The sequence below is a fragment of the Chelonia mydas genome, chromosome 4, assembly GCF_015237465.2.
Source record: "Chelonia mydas isolate rCheMyd1 chromosome 4, rCheMyd1.pri.v2, whole genome shotgun sequence".
NCBI classification, from domain to species: Eukaryota; Metazoa; Chordata; order Testudines; family Cheloniidae; genus Chelonia; species Chelonia mydas.
The window spans coordinates 75,217,938-75,233,219 of NC_057852.1; the positions used below are offsets into that span (position 1 = coordinate 75,217,938).

At 42.6% G+C, this 15,282-nt stretch overlaps 1 protein-coding gene and 1 long non-coding RNA gene across 5 annotated transcripts in view; one reads left to right on the top strand and one right to left on the bottom strand.

Moving 5' to 3' along the window:
• The window catches only part of VEGFC (vascular endothelial growth factor C), a 134,107-nt gene extending 132,166 nt beyond the window's left edge, over positions 1–1,941 (bottom strand). For 2 of the 4 annotated variants that reach the window (XM_037897567.2, XM_043546016.1), the window contains exon 1: positions 355–1,941. In XM_037897567.2, coding sequence (XP_037753495.1) covers positions 355–407 — 53 coding nt within the window. In that variant the 5' untranslated portion in view covers positions 408–1,941. The remainder of the gene's footprint in view (positions 1–354) is intronic. The other 2 variants (XM_037897571.2, XM_007067074.4) reach the window with 2 other exon arrangements.
• LOC122465718 lies at positions 1,761–14,762 on the top strand. The gene is made up of 2 exons (XR_006290740.1): positions 1,761–1,894; positions 14,572–14,762. It is a non-coding gene; the product is annotated as an uncharacterized LOC122465718 (long non-coding RNA).
• The last annotated feature ends 520 nt before the right edge of the window (positions 14,763–15,282 follow it).

Consider the following 15,282-nt stretch of genomic DNA (forward strand, 5'->3'; position numbering starts at 1 on the left):
CCTCCGTTGTACAGCACTGAGGACACTGTACAACCTATATATAACAGCAACAACAACAAGGGTGATGGCTACATTCATTTATTACATGAGCTGAGCCTCTGGCATTAATTCTGCATATCAGGTGTCTCCATTTATTTTAAACAGATTTGTATCACCTGCAACAATCCACCAACTTGTGCATTTCAAACCCCTCCCCCGCCCTCCAAAAAGCCTCCTGAAGAACCACAACATTAGAAGATTTCCCTCAAATATTTTCCCCTCCCGCGAAAGGACTTGCAAACAAAGTGATCCAGGAGTCACATGCCGGAGAAAGGGGTGTCCCGTCTGCGGCAAGGGCATGGAAGTTGCACCTACCTTTGCTTCCCCCAAATCGGGCTCCTCCTCGTAGTAGCCCTGCCCGGATTCATAGGCAGCGGCGGTGGCCGGCTCCCTGGGTCCCAGCAGCAGAGCAGCAGCAGCCAGATAGCAAACCAGAGAGAATAATCCCAGCAAGTGCATTGTGCAAGGATGGCAGGGTGGGTGCGTGGCGGGGCGGGGGGAGCTTGAGGAGTGTACGGGGAATCGTGAGGCTCCTTGGCTTTGTTGGTTGCCTCCCCCCAAGATCCAAGGCGGCAGAATCCCTGGGATGGAGAAGATGCAGCAGCACCAGCTCCCAGCAAGGGAGCTCCCAACGCGCCCGGCCGCTGTGCAATTGCTCACCGAAGTTAGCTGGAGTTTGCCAGGTGAAAAGCCACCAGGAAACCGGACATCCGAGCCGGGCTCGCTCAGGAGCAGGGAGGTGAGGCAGGGCAGGGAGGAGAGGGAGAGCGCAGCTGCTCACACCAATGGGGCTTCCTCCTTCTGCTGCAGCCCCCTGCCTGCACACACGCAGCGCAGCCCCATGGACTAGGCGAAGCCGGCGCGGGGGAGAGCGAGCCGCTCGACTCACTCTCCTGCCTTGGCTCGCAGGACGCCTGTCAGCGGCTGCGGGGCCCGGGGTGCTGGAGCCTCCTCAACGCGTGGAGCTGAGCGGCAGCAGCGGCCGCAGGGGGCGGACATGGCTCAGGCGCCCTCTGCCTGTGCCTCTGAGGCTGAGCGACTGGCTGGCGGCGGGAGGGCGGGGAGGAAAGGGTGTGAGCCCCCCCCCCTTGGGCTGCCTCCTCCCGCTCCTGCGCTTCCCACAAGCAGCCACTCGCCGTGCAACGCTTTTCCCGGGGCTGAGGAAACGTGAGACGGGAGGCGCGCGCCTGCTCCGGGCCAGCCGGCGAGATGGGGCCACACGCTGCGCCGGCCTGTCCCTCGAGCCGGGACCTGCCTCCCGCGGCTGGCAGCGTCGCACCTTTCTTACTCGCCTCCGCTTTGCAGCCCCGAAGGGTGCAAGGAGGCTGCAGAGCAAGCTGACTGCATGGGGGCAGTTGGTGCTAGGTCTCAAACTGATGCGAGGGACTAAGCCCCGTGCCAGGATCTCAAAGCGCTTTGCAAGCACCTATTAAACAACCCACACTACTGTAGCCCCAGCCCTGCACTCCCTTTCTTCATAGGCCAAATTACCACTGGCTGCAGGATCAAACCCTTAGGAAGTTTATGTATTGTATTTTATTCAGCCTTCAGCAGTGATGTCCGTGCTTAGAGTTGCTTACATCACAAATGGACAAATCCCGAAGGCCTTAGGCAAAATTTCCATTGACTTCAGGTCGATTATTGAAAGGAGTCACTGGGCTTTTTTTGCCTCAGTAAAATGAGGAGGATTTGGGGCGGTGTTGTTTTGTTTTTGTTTTTTTAACCGGTGGCCCAAGCAAGATTTTTGCCAGCTTGAGAAGAGACCGTCACCAATACCTTATTTCGGTGCTGTGCTTCTTCAAATAGAATTGGAGCAATCCTCGACTTGAAGCTGCCTTCAATCGGAAGTGTATTGGTACTGTATTTCACTGAAGCTGTGGTTAAAAAATAAAGCCTTTTTAAAACCACACATTTCTAATGTCTTGGGTGTGTGAAAGGAAGGGGGTTTTATTCCCTACATACTTCTTTTCCTTTGATATCATCAATGTTATTGAAGAGCTACTGACATATGAAAACTTTTGAAAATCATTTAAAGGAATTTTCTTATGTATTAAATGTTTTGTATTTATTCCCCCCCCCCCCCATAAGGGTATTTGTGTTTGTGGGAGGAAAACTTGGTTACTATGGGCCGGATTCTGCCATCATACTGTTATGTTACCTTACTTCTTCAGTAATTCCATTATGATTACTCAAGAACTACAAACTATTCAGCATAAGTAAGGGTGGCAGTATCAGGCCCTAAGAGTTTCTGTACATCTGTTTTATTCCTCTGTTTAATCATCGATAGCATCACAACTGGATGCTGTGGAAATTATTTTGAAGCCACAAAGAACTACACAATTTTAAGATACAAAGATCCGGATAGTTTTCATAAAGATTAAAACAAATAATGGAAAAGAAATACAGAAAAAATATAGTGTAGAAGCAGAACTGCAGGTGATTAAAACATTTTTCAGATAAGTAGGGCTTCTGTTTTCAGAGTGTATTAATGTCATTTTTCAGGATTATTTTTTAGCAATTTGACTTTTGTGTGAATGTCCAAAAATTGGGGGTTTCTTGGCTCTCTTTACAGTGTATACTGTAATGAGTAATGTATACAACGTACACTAGTGCATACTGTAATTAGTAATCTCTTTGTAATGTTCCATAGTGCACTTTCAAGTTTGTTTCAAACAGCACTATATTAAAGCACACTAGGGACCTTTAGTTCGCACTGACCAATTAATGTGCAACATGTTAGCGCGCTTTAGAAATCACACCCCCATTCGCCGCATTACTCCTTTGTGTGGACAAGCCCTTAGAAGCAACCATTTCCAGTGTTTTTCCAGTAACTATTGGATGAATATTAATTTCATTTTTTTGGTGGGGGGGTGTTTCATTGATGTTTATCAGTTAAAACCTAAAATCAGAAGCCCTATCTATAAAGTACTAGTAAGTCTGTAGCAGTGTAACCCTGTTGGTAACAGGTTATCAGAGAGACAAGATGGGTTAGGTAATATCTTTTATTGAACCAACTTCTGTTGGTGAAAGAGACAAACTTTTGAGCAACACAGAGTTCTTATCCTGATCTTGAAGAAGCAGCTGTGTCGCTTGAACCTTGTCTCTTTCCACCAACGGAAGTTGGTCCAATAAAAGATATTAACTTTCCCACCTTGTCTTTCTGGTAAATCTTTAGTTTCTTCACAGAAACCAACATAGCAACAGACTGGGAACTATGGTGGGAGTTGAATGAAAGAAAAATGGGAATAATTACGTAATGTTCTTCAGCTATTACTTTACAAAGTTTTCAGTTGTGCACTGGGATCTAAGCAAATGGACCTTTGCGCCTGTGCAGTCCAACTACAGGACTGAGGTAAAAAAAAAAAGTGTACTCTGGGAATGCAGCACTGTACAAACCATGAAAACAGTGTTACTGGTTTGAATTTAAACATCACAGGACCCTTCATCATTATGGCAGCCTATTCTAGAAAGGAAGTTTTTTAAATAGTAACATTTCCTACTTTATAAGTAGGATTTTTTAAAATTGACATGATTTCTAATTACAGTCATTGGTCTCTGTGTGGGAATATGTTTATGTAAATATAATACATCTTTAGGTAAAGGATTTTTATAGTGGTGCTCTAGTGTCCTTTGTTAATAAAAGCAAATGCCACCCCTCCCCACAAATGCTGTACCTTAAATGTGAGCTTTAATAATTGGGAAGAGCTGAAATTTACACAGTTAAAAATTCCAGAGTTCCAAATCATGATAACTTATGTGGAAACAGACCAGGCCTTCCATAGTTACCACAAATCTACCTGGTTGACATGTATTTAGATCCAGCTATTCCAATCTCTGAGTCTCAGGCAAGGACCAACTTTTAATTCCCTAAAACTAAAACAGGACACAACACAATCCATATTATTCTAAATTCCCAGCTTCAGAATTTTCCCAGCTCCTTTTACAGTCTCATTCTGTCTGTACTTTGACTTTGCAATCAGGACCCCAATCCTCCAAAGACATACACTTGTGCTTAAGTTAATGCATATGAGTAGTACAATTGAGTTAAATGGGATGACTCCAGAGTGTAAAGTTAATCACTACTTAACTCTCTGCAAGATAGAGGCCAAAATTCCTGAACCTTGCAGAGTCCACCAGTTCTAAATCTTGCACGTCTTCTCATCCCCAATTGTAGATGCTTTGTATCCTCTCTAGGCAGATAATCAGATATGCCACTGGTGATTTGGACTGGCTCCTGAACCGTTCTTTCTCAAGACCTTTTTTCAATTCACGCTGTATTTTTTCAGCTGAACTAGAGACCATTTTCTGTTACTTGTAAGTTAACATACAAACTTTTAAAGAGCTAAATTAATAAAATCTTAAAATACTATCCTTTTTAGCTAACAATTATATACAGTATTATGTACATCATATATCATGCTATAGCATGAATAAAATAACCAAAAACCATTAAAAAGTTACATTTTCAGCAAACCCAAGGAAATCTTTTCATCTAATCATCTGAGAAGGGTGCATTACAACCAAGTATCCAGAGATTTCAGAGTAATTGATCAATATTTGGTTTACTTTGAGCTGGTCAAGAAAGTCAAACTTGAATCTTGGCTATGGGCTTTTTGCCCAAACCTGGCAACAGATATTGATGCCTAGTAAACAGAATAACCCTGATTTTCCCTGGCATCAAATCTGCTGTGGAATCCCCCCCCCCCCCTTTTTTTTTTCTATTTGAGTACTTAAAAGTATTTACCCCTCCCCTCACCCTCAAATCAAGCAAAAGAATGTTATACAGTACCATTATTAAGATATGTGCATAGTAAGTAAGGATCAATTTCACTCCTATGGAGTAGACCAGTGCAAGGCCAGTAACCGACTTATTTTAAGGACTTCAGGGGGACTTAATAGCACATAGGCCTTGTACTGGCTTTCCGTACAGAAGTGAGTTTCATACAATATATAATAAGATATAAGTGAAGGCATACATGGCCATTTTTCAGTCTGCCCACCACTACTCTGTAGCTGCAATACTAACTATGATTAGCAAACAAACAGAATCTTATATGGACCCATCTCAAGCAATTTTCTCAATATATTCTTTTAAGAAGTGTAAAAAAAATCCAAATGACAGGTTTCAGAGTAACAGCCGTGTTAGTCTGTATTCGCAAAAAGAAAAGGAGTACTTATGGCACCTTAGAGACTAACCAATTTATTTGAGCATAAGCTTTCATGAGCTAGCTGTAGCTCACGAAAGCTTATGCTCAAATAAATTGGTTAGTCTCTAAGGTGCCACAAAAATCCAAATGTCAACCATCTTGGTGTTTTAATATACCAGGTACATCTGTCAAGCACATTCCCTTACTGTGTCTAGACATACCTGATATGTCCACATGTTCCATCTGAATGAATGGAGATAGAAAACAGTTGTGGAAACATATGCACATTTCAGAAGCAGGATGCCTCAATGATAGGAAATGTCATTTGGGAACTGCAATAAGGAAACGAGCTGAAAGGGTGGGATTTGAGGAAGTTTATCTACAACAGTAGCAGTAAAGTCAGTAGCTCATTATTATAACTTGGTTTTATGATTGTTGTTGTGGAACTTATAGAACTAAGAATCTTATGTGGTCAAATTTTCTTTTGTGATTTTGATTTTTCCTTGTATTTAAGTCTCAGCTAGTCACTGTGTTTTCGTTTAGATTCAAAATTAGATTGCACTCTGTCTCTAAATAGACTCACTTATTTTATAAATTAAGAGGTATTTCCAAGAGATAAAAAAGACAAACACATAAGATCTTTATTTCTCACTAGCAGGTTTCATTTAGTTTATATATAATGTAAGTCTCAACGAAAAACAGACAGCACAATTCCTGAGCTCTGCAAATCAAAAGAACCTAGGGGTATTTTTCTGGAGTTGTTCCAAAAGGTGAAAGTGTTGTTGTAAGCCTCACTTCTCTCCCCCGTCCCCCCTTGCAATCACTCTTTTTCTTTGTGTGCAGAGGATTTTAAAAAAAAATCTGAATGTTAGCCAAGATTTTCATAAGTCATGAGTGATTTTGAGTGCCTCCTTTCTCAGAGACCCATCTTGAGATGCATCATAGGAGCCTGATTTTCAAAAAGTGCTGGGCACCCAACTTCTGAAAGGAAAAAAAAAAAGACCTTTTAAAAGGCACCTTAAGTTAGGCATCCAAAAATCAAGACACTGAAAATCACTTCTTGTTTCACAGTATCTGTCCCTTTATGTTTTAATGCCACCAAAACATTACATTCTTTCATGTTTCTCTTCCTTCTTTGCCACTTTGAGACACATACCTATTACACAGGGGAAAACACCTGAGATGCTGTAAAATACCAGTTGCAACAGCACAGTTAAAGGTGTAGTCTGATGTTCAGTCTGTACTTCTTTTTTTCCCCGTTATCTCTTATGTGTATTTTATAGTAAGGAAGTATTTAAACGTACCGCATCATTTTACTGCTTGTGTGCTTAATGCACTCTCTTTCCTTCTTCACGCTCTCTGATTTAAAAGGGTCATTTTTTTGGCTGGCTCAGTATTTAGTGTTGCCTTGCCTGATCCAAGTTAGGGTCCTGAGCCTAGTCATTTAAGACCTTATCTAAAACCCTTTGAAGTCACTGGGAGTCTTTCCACTGACTTCAGTGGGCTTTGGATCAGGATGGTGTAAAGTAAATCATGCCCAAGAAGAAACTGCACTATGCATCTGTGCTAGTCCTGGACTCTGAATGTAGATTTATCCATTACTCCTCTCTAAAGAATGAGCCTTTTAATTCAATGGGAAAGAAAATTATTTTGCAGAAGTGGCATCTAAGATATTTAGACTGATAACTTGGTCTATAATATCTGAGAATTTTTTTAATTTATTTATTTATGTTTTGTTTTGGAAACTTGTACTTGTTTAAAATCACCTCAGTGATGATCAGTAAGGTCCTGATCCTGCAAGCCCTTGATGTGAGTTCTGCATTTCAGGGCTTGCAGGATCATGCTTTGAATTACGTCATTCTCTTTAGATTCAATTCAGTCCTAGTTTTCCTCTTTCTGAAGCTTCAAAATGCCTCTGGCAGTGGAAATTCCCAGTGTATGGTGAGGGTCAGAGGACTAAAGGCACCTGAATCCTTGCTGTACTAAAGGACTGGAGCCAGCTGGTGCAACCCACGAATAGGCAGCACTGGCTAGCATGCTCAAGGGAACTGCTTGTTCAGCAAAGTCCTTGGGTAGTCTCCACTCATGGGACCACTACAGATCTTTAAAGTTGTTCTTGAGCAGGAATCCCTAGAGGAGGGCAGCAATGCAGACACTGACACCCATCTTTCCCCAGAGCTGTGTCTTTGGCCTTGGGTTCAGTTGTCCCACAATGGGGGTGGAAGCTCTCTCTTTAATGTAGCTTCTTTCTAGTGGTGTAATAAGCCTTGCACAAGCATTGGTATGTGGGCAGTTTGGTTTGATTTCCTATAAACTGACTATCTCTGCACATAGTAATGCAGTTTGTAGTCATAACCTTAAATCTAAGCAATACAAATTACTGCTCTTGAGTTTGTACTGCTCCTTAGCTGAACATTCTGTACAGTCTATGTATAATCAAAGCCATGTTGTTATATAAATAACTTCAAAATCAACAGAAAAATATTAGTAGTCAATAGCACATGACTACCACACACATCACATTACATATCCAACAGTGTGTTACTCTTCAGACTGACAATTTACTGAGAGAGAGAGAGAATGCATTCAGATTCTTTTTCCTGCTAGCGTTTATAAAATGTTTTTGGAATGTAACAGAGGAAAACAAGCCCCAAAATAATTGAAAACAAATTCCTGTATAATTGTTCAACAGATGGCCAAATTCAGTCCTAATGTGAGTAGGTCCAACTCTGATTACCTTTGTTTTTTCATTCCACTTTCCTTCTACTGTGTGTCATGGTGCTTGTTTTTACCTGTTGGTTTCTCCAATACTGGTTTTTCCTTAGTTTAAGATTTCTGTTTAATAATTTGGCATAATTTTAGAAAATCAGAATGCAGTAAGTTCTCCCTCTGACTTGGCCACTTACATCCAGAGGGATAAGATGTAAACATTACTATATGTGAAAATTATTTTCAGTAAGTACTACCTTGTCAAAGGCAGATGTGCACTAGTCTTGGGGGACAGTGGGTCGAAATGGTAGTGGACATTTTATTATCCTCACACCTCTATTTATTATTGAATATAATGAATAGAATTGACTGAGACCCATGACTCATTAATGGCCTTTACAAGTCAACTATCAGTTTAATATTTATAAGAAATGGTCAGTCAAATGAATAATTGCTGTCATAATAATAATCCTTAGTACATATAAATGTTTTTAATCTCTGAAGTACTTTATAGGCACTAGCTAATTAAGCCTCACATCACCCCTTATTCCCTGCAAGGTAGGAAAGCATTATTATTAGTGAAGGCCTGAGATACTGAGTTTGTCAGTGACTCCACATCCAAACTTTGCCAAAGTTCAGAGGTGTTCAGATCATGACAGAAATTCAGAATCAGAGTCACTAAAGTTTGGGAACGTTCAGTTTTCGTGGTTTTGTTTGGGCCCATCACTAAATATAATTTCATTTTTACAGGTGGGTAAACTATATCCTTGGTTGATTTGCTTCAAGCCACAGAGTGAGGCAGCATCTTGCCTGGCTCTCAGTCCCATTGTCAAATGATACCATAACAAAAATAAATAACTTTAAATAGCAGCATTGTCATAGTAGCCAATGTAACATACAGACAAGCTTGGAAATGAACAAATAGGAAATCCCTGTTGTAAGAATTACTCGCTTCATTTAGATTATATAAAATAAGCAAGTACATGCAGAATGCTACGTCTTAAATATGATATTTCTATAAAGAGGGAATGACCAAGTCCAGTGGTTCTCAAACTATGGGGCGGGCCTCCTGAGGGAGGTGCGGGAATGTGTCAAGGGAGGCACAAGCTGCGTGCATTTTTTTTTTTTAAAAGTGCTCTGGCTGTCAGACCTGAGTGGCTGGGCTAGGGCTCGTGCAGAAGGGCCGTGCACACCTGGGAGGCAGGGATAAAGGGGACAGCCTGAGCCCCGCCACCCAAGCTCAGGCTCTCCTTCCCCCTATCTCTTCCCTCACCTTGAGGTGGCAGGGCTCCAGCTGTCAGCCCCAGGGTGGCGGCAGCAGCACAAAAATAAGGGTGGCAATGCGGTGCTAAGTCTGCAGTGAAAAGTAATATTGATGAATATCCCTTTTCACATTGTCTCCCTCACTCGCTGCTGGCATGGTGCTGCCTTCAGAGCTGGGCTCCTGGACAGCAGCTGCTGCTCTCTGCTCTGCCTTCAGAACTGGGTGGTGGTATATGTCCTTTTGGGGGGTGGGGAGTGAACAACTACAGACACAAAGAAAGGGGGACTGGTCAAATAAATTGAGAACCACTGACCTAAGACCATCTGACTGTTGTGATGCAGATCACAGAAAAAATATTAAGGAGATGGCAAGAAATAAAATCTCTTATAAACAAAAGACAAGAAATATTATACATCAATCAGCAGTCAGGGAGGCTGCCTTTACTATCCGAGTTACTATATGTTGCATAAATCATTTTAGACTTGGCAACATACATTACTGGATTCCAATCTAAAGTTTTTTTCATGATTAAATCTAATGTTTAATTCATCTTTCTGGTCAGGGGTGGGGAACCTCTGGCCCATGGGCTGAAACCGGCCTGCTGCTTAATTTAATCAGGCCCGCAGCAAGTCTCCACAGCGCGGGCTGGAAGCCCCACAGCTCCTGGGCGCAGGGGCAATCAGGGAAGCTCCACGTGCTGCGCCTGTCCCAGCTCCACAGCTCCCATCCCAGCACCGGCTCCACAGCTCCCTGGCCACCCCTCCACCTAGGGGTCAGACATGCCAGCTGCTTCTGGGAGCGGTGCGGGGCCAGAGCAAGCAGGGAGCCTGCCTTAGCCCCACTGCGCCACCAACCGAGAGCCGCCGCAAGTAAGCACCACCTGGCCGGAGCCCACATCCTGAACCCCCTCCTGCACCTCAACTCCCTGCCCCAGGTCAGAACCCCTTCCCACACCCTAACTCCCTCCCAGACCCCACACCCCACCCGCATCCCAACCCCCTGCCCCAGCCCTAAGCCTCCTCCTGCACTCTAAACCCCTTGGCCCTAGCCCAGAGCCCCCTCCTGCACACCAAACTCCTCCTCCCCACGCCCACCCCAGAGCCTGCACCCCCAGATGGAACTCACCCCCTTCTGCACCCCAACCCTTGCTCCAGCCCAGAGCCCACTCCCAATCCCTTAACTGCTCATTTCTGGCCCCACCCTGGAGCCTAGAGGAATCCCCGAGCCTCCGCACCCCCCATCCCCATGGGGCTGTGTGTGGCCTGTGACTGGTTTTTTCTGTGGGTCAGTGGCCCCTGATAGAAAAAAGGTTCCACACCCCTGTTCTAGACTTTTTTAGAGGGAAAAGCTTTTTTATGTTTTATGCTGATTCACTGAAGTATTACAGCCATTATCAGAGCTGTGCCCACATCCCAAGCCTAAAACCAGAAAAATGGGGAACCAAGGCTGTAAAAATTCCATATTCGATCTTTAATCCTTTAATTTCCAAGAGCCATTAAAGCAGTGCATTTTGTATATGGTTACAAAGAATTCAAGAGTGAAGGTGCAGAATGCATCTTTAGTTATAACATTTTCACCATCTTCAGAGGGCCAGGAAACGTCATTTCTTATCTCAAATGAGGACCTTGCCAACAATCCACATATTAGTCATGTGCAGACAAAGCTACTGACTGCCACCAAGAAGATGAGGCATGCAACATGAAGCAGATCTCCTACTCCCAACAAAGGCAGCCATGAACACAGCACATCAGTACTCTATCAGGCCCACTGGCTGTCTCTCTCTTTCCAAATGAAATTTGAGCAGCTACTCCTGGTCTACAGGGCAGTAAGCATTCTGGGTCTAAGCTCATTCAGAATGTGCACCTAATCATAAGAGTCCAATACAGCTACACTCCACAGGGACACTTCAGCTAGACTGGCCAGCATACTACTCTTCAGTCCAAGGGGCAGACTAGCAGAGTGTTTTCAGTGGCTGGCCACAGCTATCGTCACACTATCAAGGGAGATTAGATTGAGTATGAGCTTGTGTTCAGCCTCAACTACAAATCCACCTCTTTAATAAGCCTTCCCTCAGTAATGGCATCATCCGAGCACCAACACACAAATCAGAAGGGAGGAAGTAGGAGACTAGAAGAAAAGAATAAAGGAGAAAAACAATACACTGAACAAGAGAAGCTGTGAGAATATGGTCATTTGAAGCACATTTGGTGTTATCTTTATTTGTTGTAAAATACCTAGATATGGTAATAGGTAACTATAGCTTAGATAATGCTAAAGTGAGTTTTCAAAAGATATCATAGTTGAATTTTACTTACTTTTTCATATTTAAAAATTGAGGGGGGCGTGCAAGAATCCTTAAATTCACCAAATTATACAGGGCCAAACTGTGCCTTTCATCCTTCAATGCCTATTTAGGGACCAGGCACAATTGCAGTCCTTGCACTTGTGTGAGTGCAGTGATTGCTTCTGGCTTGTACCACCCACCTGGGATAGAGAGGAGATGAGGCTGTAGCTCCACTCTGCCCTCCTACCCCCTTTGAGTGATGCAACCCAGGTAGAATGACTGACAAATCTAGTCCTGCAGTCACAGAGGAGTGTATGTTACATCCACTAAAAATGGCATAGTTTCTGTGCTTGTTGGGAGTAGGCACAATGCCTTCTGGCGTTCCTACTGCAGAGGTGTATCTGGGCAATATCACAACGCAAGGGCACAACTCGTGTTCATCATATGTTAAATCAGCTATAGGGTCCCCCCGTTTCCCCCCCCCCCACGCTGTACTTATGCAAAACATATTCAAGGTAGAATTTCAGCCTTAAATCCAAATTTTCCTCTTTTTTGGGATGGGTTAAATCAGACCCTTAGTATATATGTGCATAAAATATCTATTTACAAATTATTGACTCAGTGCAACGGGTTTATAATATGGATACTGCATATGGGTTGGATTCTCAGCTGCATCTGAGCTCCACTCAAGCACAGTGGTGGTGGTGAGGCTGTCATGGAGCCGGTTGAGACTCACTGATCCTGAATCGTGTGCCTCAGGTGCAAGCTAGATCTAGAAGAGAGCAGCTCTAACTTACACCACTGGTCTTATGCCAGTGGAGGATTAGACATAGTAGAGCTCTGCTGTGCTGCACCTTCCCCCAGCTCACCCTGGACATGTCCCCTACTTTGAAGTTATACATACATTATTTACTGTACAGCTCTTTGGAGCCACTATTTGCCACCTGATAAATTATAGACATTCACAAATTTTAAAATACATAGGAATAAGACAACTCTAACAAATGTGTCCCATTCTGTAATGGCTGTTGTTTTATGTGACAGACTACTGTTTCTTCCAGACTGTTACAGTCCACCATTTTACTCTAGGATCTTCAAAGCAGCCCAAGGGAGGTAGGCACCTAAATCCCATTGAATTTCAATAGGAGCTGAACACCTAGCTTTCTTAGGCTCCTTTGAAAATCCCAGCCTAAGAATTAATCAAAGCACTTTAAACTAAAGAAAAGATTACTTTAAAGTGAATTTTATGCCAGACTGCTCATTTTCTTTCCTTATTTATGTGTGTATCTGTATTTGGAAAATTTCCCCCAAAAGGGGACAATGGAGTCTCTCTCATTACCTAGGAATATACTTTGAAAATTAGTTACTTAGGTTTTAAGAATGGGATGAAGGAGTCTATTCTCTTCCCTTCCAGACAGGATTTACATTTTGAATATAAAAATGCATACAAGGATACAGAACAGAACTTAAAGTATAACAGGTTTTGTGCTTATTAGGGTGTCTTTCACATGGCACATTGTCTGCTAAAACCGTGTTGCAGATGCCTCATTAAAAAACCCTGCTGAATGCCAGTGGAGATGGGAAAAAACCCATCACGACTTCAGTCCATTCGCAGTCAAGGTCAAATAGAGAGCTGCAAGTCCGACGCCTTATGTTTTTTAAAACTCCCTCCCCAAGTCCTCCCTGCACACACACTACTGCGGCGCATACTTGAGGTGAAAGTTTCAGCATTTCAACAGTTAGTCAGCTTCATGTTTTCACAACACAAGGAGTATTATAACACTGCTCATTCTTTCAGGTTGACTTGAACACTTGACCTTACATGTAAACTCCTTTCCTATGGTGCAAAGCTAAACATTGTAATTTTAGCTAAATCAGCTTTTGGTTTATCAACCATGACAAAACAAAGAGCTGGCAATTAAACATTTCAGGGCATATTTAACCTTTACCCTTCATTGAAGGAGTAGGGCAGCTTGTGTTAAAGACAAACAGAGGGCTACAATTACATGGGTTTTACCGTGCATGGATTTGGAAATTCAGAAAGTTTCTGGTCACTGAATTTCTCTCCCAGTTCAGCAGTTGGAGCACTATTTGTTCCACCCATGGAAATGACAGTGGGTCCAGGCTCTGAAATCCATGGAAATCCCACAAATGTCAGGATGCTTCCAGGGGCAGTTTTGCCTTGATACCCTTCCAAACCGATGTCAGCCTGCAGTGCCTCTCGGAGAACCTGAGGGTTGCAGCCAGGAAGAATTAAGTATTGTTCTAAGCAGCAGTGACATGTGGGTGGGTTTTCAAATAGATTATCCACCACATCCAAGGAAAGCAAGCCAAATCCAGTGTATGCATCCAGACTTCTCTTCGTTCCACTCACTCCCAGCCATGGAGTCTCATGCCGTGAAGGAGTGGCCATGAAATGTGGAAGTCAGGGAAAGAATGCAGTAGAGCCATGGGATTGGCCCCTAGTTTGGTGCATTTTGCTACCGTTTGCTCCACACAGTGGAAGGTAGCTGGTGACATGGTATTAGAAGCTATATTTGTACCCAGGTTCACTTATGCTAGTTATTCCCTTACTCGTCAAACAACAGGAATGCCTGATTGTAGCAGTAAATCAAAGGTAGAGAATTGCTGGTTGAGTTACTTATCTTTTTATATCTTAGATTTTTTTCTTACTCCATTCTGTTTAGATAGGCATTTACCTAAAAACCCAAACTAACCTGACAATAAAGGCACAATAAATTACAATTCCTATGAAAAAGGCCAAAGGAGAAGCTTGTTAGATTTTAGTGACGGAATGAGCAAATTAGTGGATGAAGATAATATAGCAAATATACTACACAAAGTTGAAAACTAGCCAATAGATCATAACTAAAGGGTTATGATATATTGCAAGTTATCAACCTGGGAAATGTCTAGTCAGTTGCTGCAGAGTGCTGGCTACATTCTAGATTTATTTACTGTCTTAATCAGTGCTTTGCAATTAAAGTAAACAACATGTTAATTAACTTTAAATTTTAATGATTAATATTAAACAGAGGATTTGAGATTCAGTGAGAACAGAGAAATACAAAGGGGCCTATTTCTGGTAATTCTGGGGGACTAATAATCATCTTCTACATTATTTGCAGATTAGAAACACTAAAGACAGAGAAGAGTTCCTTATGGTGGTATAAGAAGATTTCATATGAAGTAACAGGATCAAATGAAGAAAAGGAAAAATTTCCGGAGAGAGAGAGAGAGAGAAAGTAGGCTGCAGAATGGGACAATTAAACTAGTCTGGACAAAGCAATAAAAATGCAATAAAGAGACCAAATATGCACTGGCAGGTGAATGGATTAATTTCTGTGATTCACTGATCCTCCTTCATTCTGTGACTGGAAAAAGTCACGGAATCACTCGTCTGCATTATCTGCTACCTCCCATAGAACATGACAATTATAGCAGAAAACAAAAAAATATAGTTCAAAAGACAGTATTCAAAATTATAAATGTCCTTTTTTCTGAATAATTTATGTTTACATAAAAAGCCATATTAACCTGGGACCAGCTCTCAATACCTTTTTCCTGGTCTGAAGCATGCTTGCCATGAATATGCACAGAAGGGGCACTGAGAGTGGATCTCTCCCTATTGGCATCATCATTGTGCTCCATTTCTCCAAATCCCCAAAACTTGCAGGTAAATACAGCTGGGCATTGTACAAATATAACTCATTTTGAATACTAATAAGCAGTCTCAGGGCAACCAGCCAATGGGCAGGAGTTTTGGTGCCACAGATAGGGGCACAGGAAGCAGAACAACGGGGAGGCAGGAGTTGTCCGCATGGTGGTTTTTACATTTA